The sequence below is a fragment of the Scyliorhinus torazame genome, chromosome 17, assembly GCF_047496885.1.
Source record: "Scyliorhinus torazame isolate Kashiwa2021f chromosome 17, sScyTor2.1, whole genome shotgun sequence".
Lineage (NCBI taxonomy): Eukaryota > Metazoa > Chordata > Chondrichthyes > Carcharhiniformes > Scyliorhinidae > Scyliorhinus > Scyliorhinus torazame.
Genome location: NC_092723.1, coordinates 102,546,890 through 102,565,598, shown reverse-complemented (window position 1 = coordinate 102,565,598; position 18,709 = coordinate 102,546,890). Strand labels below are relative to the sequence as shown.

The window sequence follows — 18,709 nt, the reverse complement described above, 5'->3', positions numbered from 1 at the left end:
GCCTTATTATTTATTTGTATACTGCTGTATCCGGTGAGTCTGCTAGCTGGTCATGTAGGAAGGCTTTTAGGAACTCTGGACCTTGGTTAATTCTTTCAAAATAGATTTTTCAATAGAGTTTTTTAAAAAAGGTAGAGGGAGAACAATGGGGAAAGAATCTGTTAATAGTGTGGAACAAATATTGCTCTAATGTTAAAATTGCATCCTGCCATAATTTCAGTATTTTAATGGCACTGTAATACAATACATATTTCTTTTGAAACTTTCCTTTTCATCTCCTCTTCGTGATTTGACGAACTTATGCTGTGGGAAATTGAAGTTGGCTCATTCCTCTCTTAAAAATGTTGAATCCCATTACCAGGTTTGTTCCCTGCTGGTGAAATGCAGGTCTGTGAAAATTGCGAACTAAATTCCTCTCTCTTTCCTGATTGTTACGGACTCCTGTACAATGGGTGGCACGGTAGCGCAGTTGTTAGCACAGTTGCTTCACAGCGCCAGCGACCCGGGTTTGATTCCCAGCTTGGGTCACTGTGTGGAGTTTGCACATTCTCCCCGTGTCTGCGTGTGTTTCCTCCGATTGCTACGGTTTCCTCCCACAAGTTCCAAGAAACATGCTTGTTGGGTAATTTGGACATTCTGAATTCTCCCTCTGTGTACCTGAACAAGCGCCGGAGTGTGGCGACTGAGATTTTTACAGTAACTTCATTGCAGTGTTAATGTAAGCCTTCTTGTGACACCAATAAACATTATTATTATTGATCAATGAGGAAAATATTATGTTTGTGCATGTGGATAAAGCATGGTCCCTGAACTCGTATTCAAACTTCATATCAAAATATTGTAAATAATAGGAAATATGTAGCTGAATGCAGTATTTTGGTTTTACATCGGCTATACGGCATTAAAGCAGACCATTTGATCCCCCCAGCCCTTGGCACATGTGTTTATACTCAACTTGCACCTTTTCCCTCTCCTCTTTTGATGCATACCAGAAAGTGGTAGTTCTGCAGCGAAGATTATTCCAGATTAAACACAAACTTTTAATATTGTTATATCCATCATAAAAAATATTTTGGAGAATGAACAACAAAAGAAAATCATTCTAAAATCTACCTAAGAGAATTTTATTTCCAACTTTTATTAAGTCCTGCATATTGCATCTGTTGTTGCTTGTCTGAAATGTAGTAGTGCTCTGTTCATTTTATAACATATCGACTGACGCAGGTCGCCATAACATCGAGTTCCAAGTCACCAATGTCCATATACTTGAGGGAGGTATCGAGGTACGGCTAAGCTGGGGGTTTGGTGGGGTGAGAGGTGGTGATGCACTGCATTCACACAATTTCACCTGCTGTGAAAGTGCCATGTTTGAGTTCCTTGACTGTACGGTGAACATGGAATTGCTTGCAAATGGGAAGCAGCAGTTTTTGGCTGAAGTGCCTAGCTCAATAAAAATAAGGAAATTGATCAGAGTCTTGTATGGAAGTTATAGTTGAACTACCACTAAGGTAAACAAAGGTTTGCATTGATGGCGAGAAATCTTGATCATCTATTCAGTTAGAATGCTGGAATTTTCACATGGGAGACTCTAGAAGAGAAAGTTACATTGAAACATTGGATTCAATTATCAAGAAGCTATTGTCCTTTTATACCTATTTGTTAAATTTAAAATTTTGCTGTATTGACCTAGGGGAATTTGAATATAAATCAGCATTTAAAGTGCTTACCGTAGATGGAATTACAAGTCTTTTGATGCATTGCTTTTGTTCTAAATTGCAGTCTCCCTGTGGTATTGAATAATTTAGAGGATTAATAATTCAAGATCGTTCCCTGCATCTTTCTGGAATATAGCAGTGGAGAAAGTGTAGAGTGGTTTTAATGATGCACTTTGAAATTGAAAAAGGATGAGGCTAAATGCTAGTAATCAAATCACTGAAACCCTGAAGTTCCAAATTGTTTTCCTTGATCTCCATGCAATTGCGTAATCCCATAGGTTTAACAATACTGGAGCATTTCTTGTTTCAATTTTTACCAATGGTGCAGTCAGTAACAGCAAAATAAATCTGTTTCTTTTTCGATAGTCTATTTCTTTTTACTTTCATGTCTTATTTCCCAATATAAACTACAATGTGTTTAAACAAATTTTGCAATATGAAGGCTGCCGTTTAAATAGAGTATTGGTTCCGAGAACCAGGCCCAAAGATAAAATTCCTCTTCTGGCTTTGACATGGTGAATGGTCAAACAATGCTTCTATTTAGCTTTGATATTTTAAATGTGCAGCAAAATACAGAAGCCTTGTATAATGTTTACTAGGAGCATTTTAATTGCCAAAGATCTTTGTGTATTTCATTTAGTTTGGGTACATGACATCAGATGAGGTACAAACGGGTGAAAATATTAAAATCATATGATCTTTATATTGCAAATCAATCTTACTCATACAATTAGCTACAACCTTTAGATCAATCACTCCATCATGGGGACAATGTTTGTCTGCAATTCTATACTCCTGAATTAACTATGGACATACTGTAAGCTATAGAGGCCTTTTAATAAGCAGCGTAAAACTCTACAAAGAGCAATGCGCTCCAGGGAATTGGGCTGTTCAGAGTTTCTCTTTTATTGTATAGACGTTGCTTTTTCTCGGAGGGTATGGTGCCATTAGTAGCTCTACTAAAACAGATTGTCACATGTGCATGGAGAAAGGAACTTCCCCAGAGAAAGCTTTTTGGTTGATGCATGCAGTGCCTTTATTGACCTTAGCATGCATAACGGGAATAGATTCAAAGGATGGCTGCAGGCACATCACAAAAACTTGCAAATCAATATAATTTTTAGAGTTCTAAAATTGTGTATTATAAGCAGCAGCTGTAAAATTCGCACGTGTATTTTTACAAATGTATCAGTTATTCCAGGTTTTGATTTGTTCTCAGCATTCGCATGGACACTAAACCGGAGGTGCAAATGCGGAGTAGTTTTGGCTTCAATATTTGATTTGCACAATACATAAACTGCTTTCAAATAAGCTAAAAGCCTGTTTAGTTATATTCAGCAGCTGATGCCAACTTAGGAGATGGCCACAAGTAACTCCACTTAACCCTCCCATGGTACAGACATTGAGATGCTGATAAAATTGGCAAATGAATGAATGGTGACCTTCCTTTGATGTAAAGTCAAGACCCCTTCAGAGTCTTCTTTGCTGCTATTACTTGCTGACCTTTTACGTTTTACAATCTGAACACATCTTAGAACAAAGTTCCCATAACTTCAGCTATATAAATGTATCTGAATTGCTCCCAATTGAAGCCATTCCTGTGTCTGACACAAGGGGGAATTGACATAATATTCACTGTCCACAAGTCCAAAGGTGCAACACAGTGCTGCAATCTCCAACACTGGTTGTCCAAGTAGGCAGGTCCCAAATCTAGCCAGCCAACTGAGCTACCTCCCCAAGGCATCCCAATTGGCTGTAGCAACATGCATGGAGCTATTTATAGTGATGATAGAAGCTCCAATCCCGTCATCAGATTAGATGGCCTATCATTGGCATGTGGATTTAAAACTCGACCCTCAGTCTGTTTGGCCATGTTATGAACACTTCTTCTTTGGCCATCAAGTCCTGGACTTGAACCCAGAGCTGCTGGCTCAGGCAGGGATACTTCCCACTGTGCCACAAGACCTCTTGTCCACCCTAGGGTCAATAAATGATTAGTATGCAGAATTGACCTGCATTGTAGCTGATGTGAAGGTCAAAGGACCTTCCAGCTGGCACAAATTTGAATTTTTGTCAAAGGAAGTTGGTTTTAATAACTCTGTTGTTTGAATAATTGAATAAGCATAAATTTCTGATTTCTCTCCTGTTCGAACTAGGACAAAAATTACTAATCCTGTTAGATAAAAAGCAAAATACTGTGGATGCTGAAAATCCGAAATGAAAGCTGAAAATGCTGGAAAACTGCAGCATCTGTGGAGAGTTAATCTTTCAAGTCCATTTTGACTCTTCAGAGCTAAAGAGAGGGAGAAATGTGATGGATTTTATACTGTATGGGGGCGGAGCAAAATAGGTCTGGGATAGATGGGAGCAGGCAGAGATTTGATAAAGATGTCATGGACAAAAGACAAAGTGAGTGTTAATGGTAGTGTTAAAACTAATGAAGGTGCTGATAGTGGCTTAAAGCAAAATAGCAAAATGAGCATCAGTGCTCTGTGAATGTAAAACATGAGGGCAAGTGACAGATGGCCCTGGGGATGGTGAGGGGCTTAAGGACAGTGGCGTTGGGACAGATAGCACAGTGGTTCGCAGTGTTGCTTTGCAGCGCCAGGGTCCCAAGTTCGATTCCCGGCTTGGGTCACTGTCTGTGCATCTGCACTTTCTCCCTGTGTTTGCGTGGGTTTCCTCCGGGTGTTCCGGTTTCCTCCCACAAGTCCCGAAAGACGTGCTGTTGGGTAATTCGGACATTCTGAACTCTCCCTCTGTGTACCCGAACAGGTGGCGGAATGTGGCGACTAGGGGCTTTTCACAGTAACTTCATTGCAGTGTTAATGTAAACCTACTTGTGACAAGAAACATTATTATTAATTATTTTAAAAATTGGATTAAAGGGGGTCATGCATTAAGAGAGTTTGTGGTCTGAAGTTGTTGAACTCGGTGTAAGTCCAGAATGTGACTTAATGGGAAGATAAGGTGCTGGTCCTCCAGTTTTCGTTAGGCTTCACTGGATCATTGCAGTAGGCCAAGGACAGACAATTGAGCATGGGAGCAGGTGTTGAAATGGCAACAACGGGACAATGCGCACAGACCGAAGGTGCTCAGCAAAGCGATCACCCAGTCCACGTTTTAAGAGACCACATTGGGAGCAGCGAATGCAATAGAAAGAGATGCAAGTGAAACGCTGCTTAACCTGGAATGAGTGTTTTGGGCCTGGGATGTTAAGCATGGAAGAGGTAAAGGGGTAGGTGTTACACCTTCTGCAATTGCTTGGGAAGGTGCCATGGATAATGGGAGATGTGTTGGGTATGAAATGAAATGAAAATCGCTTATTGTCACAAGTTGGCTTCAAATGAAGTTACTGTGAAAAGCCCCTAGTCGCCACATTCCGGCGCATGTTTGGGGAGGCTGGCACGGGAAGGTGGAGTGGACTAGATTATCTTGGAGGGAACGGTCTCTGCGGAATGCTGACAGAGGGAGTGAAGGGAAGATGTGTTTGGTGGTGGCATCACGCTGGAGTTGGCGAAAATGGCGGAGGATTATGCTTTGCATACGGGGGTTGGTTGGGTGAAATGTAAGAACTAGGCAAACTCTATCCTTGTTCTGGGAGGGAGGGGAGGGCATGAGGGTAGTGGCGCGGGAGGTGGACCGCACGCTGTTGAGGGCCCTGTCAACTACTGTAGGTGGGAACGCATGGTTGAAGAAGAAGGAACACATTTTCGAAGCAACACTTTGGAAAGTGGCATCATTGGAAGAAATGCGACAGAGGCAAAGGAGCTGAGAGAAGGGGATGGAGTCTTTACAAATGTAGGGAGCGAAGAGATATAGTCCAGATAGCTTTGGGAGTCAGTGGGCTTGTAATGGATATTCTATGTAGATAGTCTATTGCTGGAAATGGAGACAGCAAGGTCAAGGAAGAGAAGGGAAGTATCTGAGATGGACCTGGTGAAAGTGTTGGAGGGGTGGAAACTGGAAGCGAAGATGATTAATTTTTCCAGGTCCGGACGAGAGCATGAAGCGGCACCAAAATAGTCATCAATGTATCAGTAAAAGAGTTGTGGGAGGGGACCAGGGTAGGTATGAATGAAGGAGGGTTGATCAGTAAGTTTGCGGATGATACTAAAGTTGGTAGGGTGATAAATAATGAGGAGGAGAGCCTTCGATAACAGGAGGGTATGGACGGGCTGATCAGTGACAAATGGAATTCAATCCGGATAAGAGTGAGGGGATGCACCTGGGCAGGGAGGTTATGCTGGAACTGTATAAAATGTTAGTTAGGCCACAATTAGAGTATTGTGTGCAGTTCTGGAATCCATATTATAGAAGGGATGCGATAGGGCTGGTTAAGGTGCAGAGGAAATTTACCAGGATGTTGCCTGGTATGTGTTAGTGTGCGTTATGAAGAGAGATTGGATAGACTTCGATTGTTTTCCTTGGAGCAGAGGAGTCTGAGGGAGGGAGGGGGGGGGGGGTGGGGGGAGACTTATTGAGATGTATAAAATTATGAGGACAGGAATAAACTTTTCACGGTGGAGGGGTCAAAGACCAGGGGGCAGGAGGTTTCGAAGGGATGTGAGAGAAAACTTCACCCAGAGGGTGGCGGGAATCTGGAATTCGCTGCCTGAAAGGGTGGTGGAGGCAGAGAGCCTCATAACATTTAAGAAGTATTTAGATGTACATTTGCGATACAAGGTTATAGGCCAAGTGTTGGAAAATGGGATTAGAATGGTTCGGTGGAAAATGGGATCAGAATGGCTCGGTTGTTTTTGACTGGCCCAGATGCAAAAAATATATGTGTGCCATTTATAAATGTCTGGTTAAAGAACTTGTGACATTAGAAATTGCTTGTGTATTTTGACCTTGAGCTCAAGCACCAAATACTGTACATAGTACAGTAATAAAAAAAAAGATATCTGTACTTTTCCATATCAGGAAGTGAGAGTTGATTGCGGTGAGGTGAACGGGGCATCTGGGACCCTGGTACGTGGCGTTACTAATAGTCAGTCTATGTCCTTAACTAATGAAATTGTTTTAATGGTTAGGAAAGTGGCAGCTAAGATGCAGATTAGCACCAAATCACGTGCAGGAAAGCATGTAGTTTAAACTACTATTGCCATTGGAACATAACATACAAACTTGTGAATAAGGCAGCCTCTCGCTCGCTCAGCCAGGTCACCGTCTCCAGGTTATTAAGCCTCTGCCTACCGGGACAGAACCTCGACCTGGTGGGCAGCCACACTCTTGGAGTGGTGTAGGCTGCCCGAGAAGTGGAAGTGGGTGGCAGGCTGATCTGTTCCCTGTAAGAACACGATTCACGACACCCTATGTTGCTCTTGCTCATGTATTTGTTTTGTTTGGCCCCTTGTTCCGCACTGTAACCAATCACTATTGTCAATGTACCATTTGTCAATGTTCTCTGTTGATTATTCTTTTTGTCTACTATGTACGTACTGTGTATATTACCTCGGCCGCAAAAATACTTTTCACTATACTTCGGTACATGTGACAATATATCAAATCAAATCAGTGGTGAGGAGCAGCTGGGAACCAGTCAGGTGAGCCTGGTTCAGGTGGTTGAAGAGGTTGCTCAGGCCCAGGCTGGTGTCCAGACCCAGATCTGCAGCAGCCAGATCAAATCAAATCTGCCAGCTGCTGCCAGAATCACTCATGCACCTGTAAGAGTGTTTCTGCCTGACGGAATGTTTCTGCCCTTATGAATATTTTGTGACAGATTTCTTGGTGCTCTGTTGGTTCAGAGTCATTCGGGTTTTCTACGGTCACACTTGCTGTGTCCAGTGCGCTTGCAAAGAACACACCGGCAATGTTCTGTCTGCGACAGGAATGTAAACTATATTCATTTAGCCTCCTGTTTTACAGGAACGCCTTTTTAGGCTGCTACATGAGGGATAGTTGGGGGGAATTGGGAACCAAAGGAAACTTAACTCTAGGTTTAAAAACTGCATAAAAATCCAAAGGTGTGCAGGTTAGATGGATTGGCCATGTTAAAATTGCCCCTTAGTGTCCAAAGGTTAGGTGGGGTTACAGGTTTGCGGGGAGTGGCCTGTTGCTGATTTTCTCCTTGGTTCAATTGCCGTTTTATTACCTTTGCTCTCGAGTCGCCAGGTATCTTTATGATACCGCCACGAGGTTCAAGTAAGAGTAATGATCAAGAACCCAATACACCGATTAGTAAGATACACAGTAATCGCTACTGATGCACAAATTCTACGTCTAAGCTACTTCCACAACTAACAGGCCTATACTTAACTTTGGACTGGCCCACCAGGTCAGGGGAACAAATGACCTTTCGTTCGGGTTCTGAGTCTGCGGGATTCGAAGTTGGTACGGATTGGTAGCTAAGAGCGCCTATCTTGTAGCAAGCGTTGAATTAAGACTTGCATCAGTCGACGATCACTGCACCGGTCACGGTCAATGTTGGTTCGTGTTTCTAGGTGACCCGGGCAGGAAGAAGAGAGCGATTTGAACTTGGGGCTCAACTCTTATAGTCCCATGGGGCTTCCCGCCTTTCGATGCGGACCCTGTACCTGGGCCCAAGTGATTAGACTTTGTCCCAATCGCTTGGTTCGATTTCCTCCAATACTGGAGCAGTTCCCTGATCGATGGGCAGTCTTGAGGTGCTCGTTCACCTCCTTTGTGTTGGCTCCTGCTGGCACCGAGGAGTCTGGCTTCGCTTTGTGTGTCCAAAATGTTACTTATTGTTCCCGGGGATTGCTCATCAGTATGCAGATGGCTGCTGGTATCGATGTTGTCTGGCCTTTGCAGAGGTAAATACACAGCAAACCTGCAGCTGCTGGTTTCTGTCTTGTTGGCTGACTTTCCCATCAGCCTTTGCCATTCGCCATTTTAAATCGGGAGTTGGCCAATTTTGGTGGCTACAGGCCTAGGTAGGGTGTTCTTTCGGAGGGTCAGTGCAGACTTGATGGGCCGAATGGCCTCCTCTATTCTGCACAGTTGGAATTCTATGATTTTATAGCAATGAACAGCAAATATCCCTTGTGTAGTCGTCACGTGTTGTGATTGTTGGTTGCTTACTAGTAATGGACACACATACTTTGAGGGTGTGTAAGCTGAAATAAATTTTGACCCCCCGCTCCCACTACAAATCATTTTAACAAATCAGATTATCTTGTAATCTGATTGTGCTTCATGATACATACAGAATGATCTTTTTATTGCTGACTGGTTTCAATTTGGAAACCACGAGAAACATAAGTAACTCTATCAGCATGGTCCTTGCGTCATTAAGGAATCGCCCTAATTTTCTCCAGCGAGTTTAATTCATTCTTACAATGTAAATGCTGTAATTACTTTGCACCCTTAGGAAAGTTGACAGGGTTCCAGTTTTAGCAAGGCTAACTCTGGTGGAGCGCAGATCATCCAGTACTTTGAGGCACTTTGCAACGCATACTGTATCTCTTCTATGTTACAAATTGCTGATTTTTGTTTTTACACTAGTAGCAGTTAGCACATTTAATCCCCCGTTATTTGCCAGAAAATTCTAGGTCTTTGTTGACCGGCCTGTTGAAAGAGGATTTGGATTTATGAGAAGTTGCCTGGGCAGCATCCTTCATTTAACCAGATCACGCTGATTTCTGGGTGGGTGCTAAGCTCTGTCCTTGTTATGGGATTCTGAGTGTGAATAAAGCAGAGATTTGGTTTCAGAAAGCAGTTAAATTAAATACATAGAGTCCTAGAATTTACAGTGCAGAAGGAGGCCATTCGGCCCATTGAGTCTGTGTACTGCTCATTTATCAGTCCTCTTACCTTTGAGCATACTTTTAATAGTTAGTGCAATTTGACCTGAAATATCTTGAGTTATAACGAGTATCTAGTTGGCATATTGTACAATACCCAAGGTAAGGGATAGATTATTAGCCCTGAGGCATGACACATTCAGTTCATAAGCACAAGTCTGCATTTGAAAGCTGTCTTTTGTCAATGAGCAAACGTCATGTTTCTGCGAATGGCTGCATTGAAACATCCATGTCCTATTTATTTACATTGTTAATTTTCAAAACTGAGGTTGTCCTGGAATTCTGTTACCATTGTGCATGCCAGCTTTTCCCATTTACCTGGGGGAAAAGCCAGACTCTTTGAAGGAAAGCAATCCTGATGATGATGGTTTAAATTTTGTTGCCGCTTTGAGAACTCAAACTGAACTGTGAAAAATGTGTGCCAATTGATGTGCAAACTGGAGGCAGATGAGTGGATCGATGAACTTGGAACATTTTGCATGAGTGCCATGGTGATGCAATTTCTACGAACTTGATTAAATTGATCCTTTTGCTTTCTGCATTTATGGGAAGTAGTTACATGGTACTTTTGATCAGGATTAGTATTTGGCTAAAGATGGTGGGAGAGGGTCCCACTGCAAAGTCTTGATATAGCACAAAATGAAGGAAAGGCCACATAATCCCTTTATCTCGCATGGGCAATTGTTTCCTGGTAGAATCCTGATCTCACCATATTTAATTTTCATGCTAGGCAATCATGCTTATTTACTGCATACAAAAGTTGGGAATTAACACCATTCACATTGTTTTTTTAAAAATAAATTCATTTTTTCCAGTTAAGGGGGCAATTTAGCGTTGCCAATCCACCTAGCCTGCACATCTTTTTGGGTTAATTTTCAAAACCGAGGTTGCCCTGGAATTCTTTTACCACTGTGCATGCCAGCTTTTGCCATTTACCTGGGACATTTACTCCACACGGACAGTGATCCAGAGCCGGCATCGAACATGGGACCTCGGCGCCGTGAGGCAGCAAGGCTAACCCACTGCGCCACCATGCTGCCCCATTCACATTCTTAATCTACTACAAGGGTCGAGCAATTGATCACTGGAGCTAATAGAACTTCTTCTGCTCTTAATCCTTTGTTCTTATCTTTTCTGTTTTGTACGGAGATCCATCTCTTCACCATCCATTCTATTTTGCATTTCTTTGGGGTTTCTTCCTGTTAAGTAATCTAAAATTTCCAGTAATCATAGAAGATTATCATAGAATTTACAGTGCAGAAGGAGGCCATTCGGCCCATCGAGTCTGCACCTGCTCTTTGAAAGAGCACCCTACCCAAGGTCAACACCTCCACCCTATCCCCATAACCCAGTAACCACACCCAACACTAAGGGCAATTTTGGACATTAAGGGCAATTTATCATGGCCAGTCCACCTAACCTGCACATCCTTGGACTGTGGGAGGAAACTGGAGCACCCGGAGGAAACCCACGCACACACTGGGAGGATGTGCAGACTCCGCATAGACAGTGACCCAAGCCGGAATCGAACCTGGGACCCTGGAGCTGTGAAGCAATTGTGATATTGACAATGCTACCGTGCTGCCCACGGTAATCTTTCTAATATTCCTTTGAAATCTTCATGTTTTGTAGTACAGTGACTACAGGTGGGCACATATAGTGTCTCACTAATGCATGCCAAAATGTTGCCATCCAATTGAATAGAAGATAGTTTGTAGATGTGCTTGGATGCCCTAATGGGTGATCAGGTGCTGCACCATTTTTTCCCTTTGGCTTGCAAAGTGAAAGCTATATTAACCCAAAGAGCACTGCAGAAGAATTGTCTCAGAGGACAAATGTGGACTGCTGATCACCAATATAGCATGCCGTGGTGTATTATTTAGTGCATTCATACTTTTAAATGCATGTCACTCCCATTTGTAAGCAGGTGAATATTTTTCATGGGGTCCAGAATCCCCTTGGACAGCTCCCTCCTGACTTTATATCACTGTGCCACCACCCCAGCTGGGTCTGTCCTGCCAGTGGGACAGGACATATTCAGGGATGGTGGTGTCTGGGACGTAATCATGGAATTATAACCTACAGACAATATCAGGTTGTAGTCTGAGACAGCTCTTCCAATTTTACACAACCCCCAGATGTTAGTAAGGAGGACTGCAGGCTCAACAGAGCTGAGTTTGCTGCTGTTGTTTCCGAAGCCTAGGTCCGTGCTGGATCCAGTTTCATTTCTTTGAGACTTTTTGAGCCGATTGATACAGCTGAGTGGCTTGCTAGCCCATTTCATAGGGCATTTAAAAGTCAACCACATTGCTGTAGGTATGGAGTCGTATGTAGGCAAGGCCATGTAACAACGTCAGATTTCCATCTCTAAAGGATATTCGTGAGCCAGTTGGGTTTTTACAACAATCGATAATGGGTTTGTGGTCTTCATTAGACTTTTAATGCAATAATTTTTACTGAATTCAAATTCCACCACCTACGTGGTAGAATTCAAACCTGTGTTCCCAGAGCATTGCCCTGGGTCTCTGGATTACAGGTGGATCTCAGTATGTGATTAAATAACGACAGGAGCATGCATGGTGGATATCCTGGTTGAAATACTTTTTCAAATGTAAACTTTTTCATATTTTCAAGTGTAAGCCTGTTTGTGACAAAGATTATTATTATGATATTTGTGTCTAGGACTCCAGTTGCAACAAATGTGCAGTGAGTCAGTTGCCAGACTTTTGTTCTCTAAAATGTGCAAATCTGAGATTTCCATTACTGGCCATTTGCAGTTCATCTATTTAGTCAGTATCTTTTTGATTTTAAGCACTTTTTTCCAAATATTGTAGTTTGAGTAATTTGAAATGAGAGAGTTTCCAGGTATTGGTAATACTTCCATACTTTGAAATGTGGTCAGCAGCAGTGAACTGATCACTGCTCACTGCTGTCCAGGGAGAGCTACACTCTACTATTGATCACTGCTTTGAAGAAGTCATGCAGACTCAAAATGTTAACTCTGTTTCTCTTTCAAGATGCTGCGAGACCTGCTGAGTTTTTCCAACATTTTCTCTTTTTGTTTCCAAATTTCAGTGTCTGCAATATCACTGCTCTTGGATTTGTTATTTGGCCAATAATTATTCAATTTACCCCTCTTAACCTTCTGATCTGCTTGCCATTTTCACTTTGACACAAATCTCTTCTAAGGCACCTAATGTTGTGATTCTGTAAAGTATTTGGTATGTTTGTAAGTTAATTGCTGAACTTGAGCAAAACAGAAAATGTTACCAGAATTTCCAGAAAATTTGTGTCTCAGCACAATGCTGAAGTGAAACAATGGAGAGGTTCACAAAGTTGATCTATTGTAACAAAAAATCTTTTATTTTCGCAGGAATTGATTATAAGACCACTACAATCCTGCTGGATGGCAGGCGTGTAAAGCTAGAGCTCTGGTAAGATGGATTTTATTTTTTTTAATTTTGGTTTGTGATTTTTCAGAATATTGATGCGGGTGTGTTCAGTAACATCTGCACCCCACCCCAGCCCCAGGCTATTCATATATTTTCCAGGTCCGTTTCTTAAACAGTCAGGGGTAGCACAGTGGTTAGCACTGCTGCCTCACAGCGCCAGGGACTTGGGTTCAATTCTGGCCTTTGGTGACTTGTGTGGAGTTTGCACTTTCTCCCCATGTCTGAGTTTCCTCCTGGGTGCTCTGGTTTCCTCCCACAGTCCAAAGATCTGCAGGTTAGGTGGATTGGCATGCTAAAACTGCCGCTTTGTTTCCAGCGATTTGCAGGTTAGGTGGGGTTGCAGGTATAGGGTGGGGCAGTGGGCCGAGGTTGGGTGCTCTTTCAGAGGGTCCATACCAACTCGATGGGCCGAATGGCCTCCTTCTGCACTGTAGGGATTCCAATCATAACATACATTTCCTTTAGACCTGAATCTAATCCTTGTTTTCAACATATGGCCTGGAGTTGGCAATATACTTCACTTAAACTAATCCATGGAATTTCACACTGGTACACTTTAAAGTTTGCCAAATTTGATAACAAAAGTGCATTACGTGGCTAAGAGACAGTTGCAAGCTAACTTTAATTCATATACCCATATGGTTATGCATTCACTGATCCTAAATGTGTAGTTCCCACAAATATGCTGTGCTTTAAAAACCATCAAGCACATGCTAATAGAAAGACAGTGCTTTCTGTTAAAATATTTCTGATTGTGAAACAGATGTTTATCCTATTAACCAATTTAAGAACAGCATTTGTCACCTCTCTCTAGTTGCTGTGAGGAGCAAGCAGTAAAGAAGCAGAGCTTATTTGATGCAACTGAGTGATTTATTTCAAAATACAATTCCGAGTTGCCCGCATTAGTGTGGGTCTAGAGTTACACAAAGGTCGACCAAGTAAGGACAGCAAGCTTCATTCCCTATAAATTAGTGAAACAATTTTTTAAAAACAATCCAACAACTTCAAGGTCATTATTGCTAGCTTTTACCTGCTTCTCAAAGTTTGTAAAGTGAATTCAGATTTTCAAACAGTTATGATGCAATTTGAGCTCCAATTCTCTGGATTGTCAGTTGTGCTGCAGAAGTAGCACTCTTGTCCGAGTCCAAAGGTTGCAGTCCACACTTGACACTCAGGCAAACAACTGAGTACAATACTGAGGGAATGCTGCATTCTTGGAGGTACCGTATTTTGGGCGATTAACATGACACCGATCTTGTGAGCCCCTCGGGGGTACTGTTTGAAGAAGAATATGGTTATTTGCTTGGTGTTCTGGCCAACTTTTGTCAAAATAAAATAAGATTTTGCTCAAGTTGGCTGCCATACTTTACAACAGTGACAGCATTTCAAAAAGCACTTCATTTGGCTGTAAAGCAGTTTGGGACATTCTAAGTTCATGAAAGGTGCGCTATAAATACAAGTTATTTTTCCTTCTTTCTATTTTCCGTTTTCACCACCTCCCAGACAGACATTTAGTCCCTCAAGCTGTTCCACCATTCAAGCAGATCATGGTTGTTAATGTCAACATTAAACTACCATGCCTTGTGGCAAAACAACCCCTATTAGAAGTTTCTTGATGGAATGCAATCTGTTGCTGTAACGAAAGGTTATTCACTGCTTGTCTGCCAAAAGCCAATCATTTAAGCATCATTTGTACGATTAGACACTTGAGTATTATATAAAATTGCTTGTGATCCCAACTAATGAAAACAAAGTGCAAGTTGCTTTCGAAGAAAAACATCAACACTCCTTTTACACCAGGAAAATTATATCAGACACTTGCTAAAATTTTACCCCGCCTCCCAGGAGGTGTGACCATTCCAGGTTTCCTGTTGAGCATTGAATCGATGTAATGTCACATACGTAAGAAATGCAGAACCATAATATACTGTGATGCCAGCGTTGGACTGGGTTGAGCACAGTAAGAAGTCTTACAACACCAGATTAAAGTCCAACAGGTTTGCTTCAAACACTAGCTTTCGGAGCACTGCTCCTTCCTCGGGTGAATGAAGAGGTATGTTCCAGAAACATATGTACAGACAAATTCAAAGATGCAAGACGATACTTTGAATGCGAGCATTTGCAGGTAATTAAGTCTTTACAGATCCAGAGATAAGGGTAACCCCAGGTTAAAGAGGTGTGAATTGCCTCAAGCCAGGACAGTTGGTAGGATTTCGCAAACCCAGGCCAGATGATGGGGGATGAATGATTTGACATACTACATGGAGAGTTGGGTTACTAGATGGTGATTTTAATGAGAAGTGATATTAAATCCAGCATTCTTGAAACAGTGAAAATGCCAATTGTTTCCCTTCTCATTTGAAGGTGGCACAGTGGTTAGCACTGCTGTCTCACAGCTCCAGGGACCTGGGTTCAATTCCAGCCTCCGGTGACTGTGTGGCGTTTGCACTTTCTCACTCTGTCTGCATGGATTTCCTCCAGGTGCACTGGTTTCATCCCACAGTCCAAAGACGTGCAGGTTGGGTGGATTGGCCATGCTAAATTGCCCCTTAGTATCCAAAAGGTTGGTGGGGATAGGGTGAAGGTGTGGGCTTAAGTACGGTGCTCTTTCCAAGAGCCGGTGCAGACTCAAGTTGGCAAATGGCCTCCTTCTGCACTGTAAATTCTATGATTCATCCCAGGAATCAGTCAAGTGAGCCTTCTCTGAACTGATTTTGATGCAGTTCCATCCTTTCTTAAATAAGGAGACTACAACAATACTCTAGACTGGGCTCACCATTGGCCTGGACAACTGTAGCAAAACATCCCAACTTTTATATTCCATCCCCCTTGCAATAAATTACAACATTCCATTTGTCTTCCTAATCATCTTGCTGTACTTGCATAAAACATCTTGTGATTCATGTACCAGGACACCCAGATCCCTCTGTACCATAGAGTTCTGCAATTTGTCTCCCTTTAGATAATGCTGTTCTAGTCCTCAAAAGCTTTCAGCCCCACCCAGATGAAAATGGAGCAAATATATAAATTGAACCATTGGCTAGAAGGTAACCAACGCCTACTCATTGAGTGGGGATGTGGAAGAATAAGTAGATAGATAGATGTGTATTAATCCTTAGAGATGTGCAAAAATACTTCTGAGATGGAGGTTTTTATTTAAAACCAGTTTTGGAGGGTAGCACGGTGGCGCAGTGGTTAGCACTACTGCCTCATGGCACCAAAGACTGTCCGTGTGGAGTTTGCACATTCTCCCCATGTCTGCGTGGGTCTCACCCCCACAACCCAAAAAGATATGCAAGGTAGGTGGATTGGCCACGCTAAATTGTCCCCTCATTGGGAAAAAATAATTGCATAATCTGAATTTATTAAAAAGGTTTTTATAGGTTTTTTTGTTACGATTGGATAGTTTATGCAGATTTTTAGGTGACCTGTAAGATGTCTCAGATTTGCTACATAATTTATTCCTGGACAATTCGCCAAGTTAAACTGTGAGGCGGACAGTGTGGAACTTCAAAAGGTCATAGACAAGTTGGTAGAATCGACAGATTGGTGGCAGATGAAGTTCAGTGTGAAGAAGTGTGAGGTGATGCATTTTGGTTAGAAGAGAATGGACAAACAATTCTGCAAGGGGATCTGGGTGTATATGTGTATAGATAATTGGAGGTGGCAAAACAGGAGGAGAGCAATTAATAAAGCATATAGTATCCTGGGCTTTGTTAATGGGGACAGAGAGTACAAGGGCAACGTGATTATGCTGAACTTGTACATTAGACCTCACTTGAGTGTTGTGTACCGTTCTGAGCACATTGCTATATATGGGAACGGATTGGAGAGAGATTACAAGAATGGTTCCAGGGATGAGAAAATTCAGTTATGAGGATAGATTGGAGAGGTTAGGATTGTTGTTCTTGGTGAGAAGAAGGCTAAGAGGAGATTTGTTAGAGGTGTTCAAAATCCTGAGCGGGATGGGCAGAGTAGATGGGGAGAAACTGCTCCTGTTCGTAAAAGGATCAAGAAGAAGAGGGCACTGGTTTAAAGTGATTTGTAAAAGAAGCTAATGCGATGAAGGAAAAAACTTCTTCACACGACGAGTGTTTTAAGTTTGGAATGCACTGCCTGGAAGTGTGGTGAAATCGGGTTCAGTCAAACGGGCATTAGATGATTATTTCTATTTAAGTAATGTGCAGGGGTGCGGAGAAAAGACAAGGAATGGAACTAAGTCTCCAAATACTCATTTGGAGAGCCAGTGCAGACACGATGAACTGAATGGCCTCCTGTGCTGTGTGATTCTGAAGATCAAATGTCGTCTTTAGCTGAGAACAATTGAAGAGCAGGAAATAATTGGTCTGATTTGAAAATGGGTGGCACGGTAGCACTGTTGCTTCACAGCTCCAGGGTCCCAGGTTCAATTCCTGGCTGGGGTCACTGTCTGTGTGGAGTCTGCATGTTCTCCCTGTGTCTGCGTAGGTTTCCTCCGGGTGCTCCGGTTTCCTCCCACAAATCCCGAAAGCCGTGCTGTTAGATGAATTGGATTTTCTGAATTCTCCCTCTGTGTACCCGAACAGGCGCCGGAATGTGGCGACTGAGGGATTTTCACAGCAACTTCATTGCAGTGTTAATTTAAGCCTACTTGTGACAATAAAGGTTATTAATAAAAATACAATTTGGCCTCCATTTTAAATGAATACATTCTGATAATTTTTATTACCTATGCATGAATTTGTGAAGCTGAGAATAAGTTGTTTGCAGAGTAGCTATAAGATGCAAAACAGAGGAGCTACTGTTAAAGCTGGTGAGAGGTTTGTAATCCCAGTATACTACATTTACATAACCATTGTCCATTATAAATGCTTTCATCGACTTCCAGGTGCGGCGATGACCAGCTAAGTCGTACGTTTCAGCAGCTCCTGGTGGAACGGACTTTTGGGCTCTTAATAGGAGCCCCAAAGGCAATTTAAACGGCCAAAAACACTGTGCGGTAATCTAGAAGGGAATCCCCCCGGACACGCATGGATAAAGGAGCGGATAGCAGCCGGATTGCGGCGGATCCTCTGGAGCAGCGGCAAGGAAGACAAGCTCAAAGCAAGCGTCGGAAGGTGGCCGTTTGTTATGGGGCCCAGACCAACAAGAGTTCCTGCGGCGCTGTGTGGAAGAGCTGAAAAAGGAATTGAAGAAGGAGTTTTTGGCCCCGATATTACAGGCGATTGAAGGGCTAAAGGAGGAGCAGAAGACCCAAGAGCAGGAGCTTCGGGTCGTGAAGGCAAAGGCTGCTGAAAATGAAGACGAAATACAGGGCCTGGTGGTGAAGACAGAGATGCACGAGGCGCAGCACAAAAGATGTGTGGAAAGGCTGGAAGTACTGGAGAATAATTCGAGGAGGAAGAATTTAAGGGTTCTGGGTCTTCCCGAAGGCGTAGAAGGGGCGGACGTCGGGACATATGTGAGCACGATGCTTCACTCGCTAATGGGATTGGAGGCCCCGACGGGCCCTTTGGAGGTGGAGGGAGCTTATCGAGTTATGGCGTGAAGACCAAGGGCAGGAGAAATACCGCGAGCCATAGTGGTGAGATTTCACCGCTATAATGACAGAGAGATGGTCCTAAGATGGGCGAAGAAAACCCGGAGCTGCAGGTGGGAGAACGCGGTGATCCGCGTATACCAGGATTGGAGTGCGGAGGTGGCGAGAAGGAGGGCAAGTTTTAATCGGGCTAAGGCGGTGCTTCACAAAAAGAAGATCCAGTTTGGAATGTTACAACCGGCGAGATTGTGGGTC

General features: G+C 42.8%; 1 protein-coding gene across 1 annotated transcript in view; it reads left to right on the top strand.

Annotated features, from left to right (window-relative positions):
• LOC140394028 (ras-related protein Rab-40C) overlaps nucleotides 1–18,709 on the top strand; it is a 134,126-nt gene that overhangs the window by 65,031 nt on the left and 50,386 nt on the right. Inside the window, exon 2 of the mRNA XM_072480812.1 lies at nucleotides 12,858–12,918. Coding sequence (XP_072336913.1) covers nucleotides 12,858–12,918 — 61 coding nt within the window. The remainder of the gene's footprint in view (nucleotides 1–12,857; nucleotides 12,919–18,709) is intronic.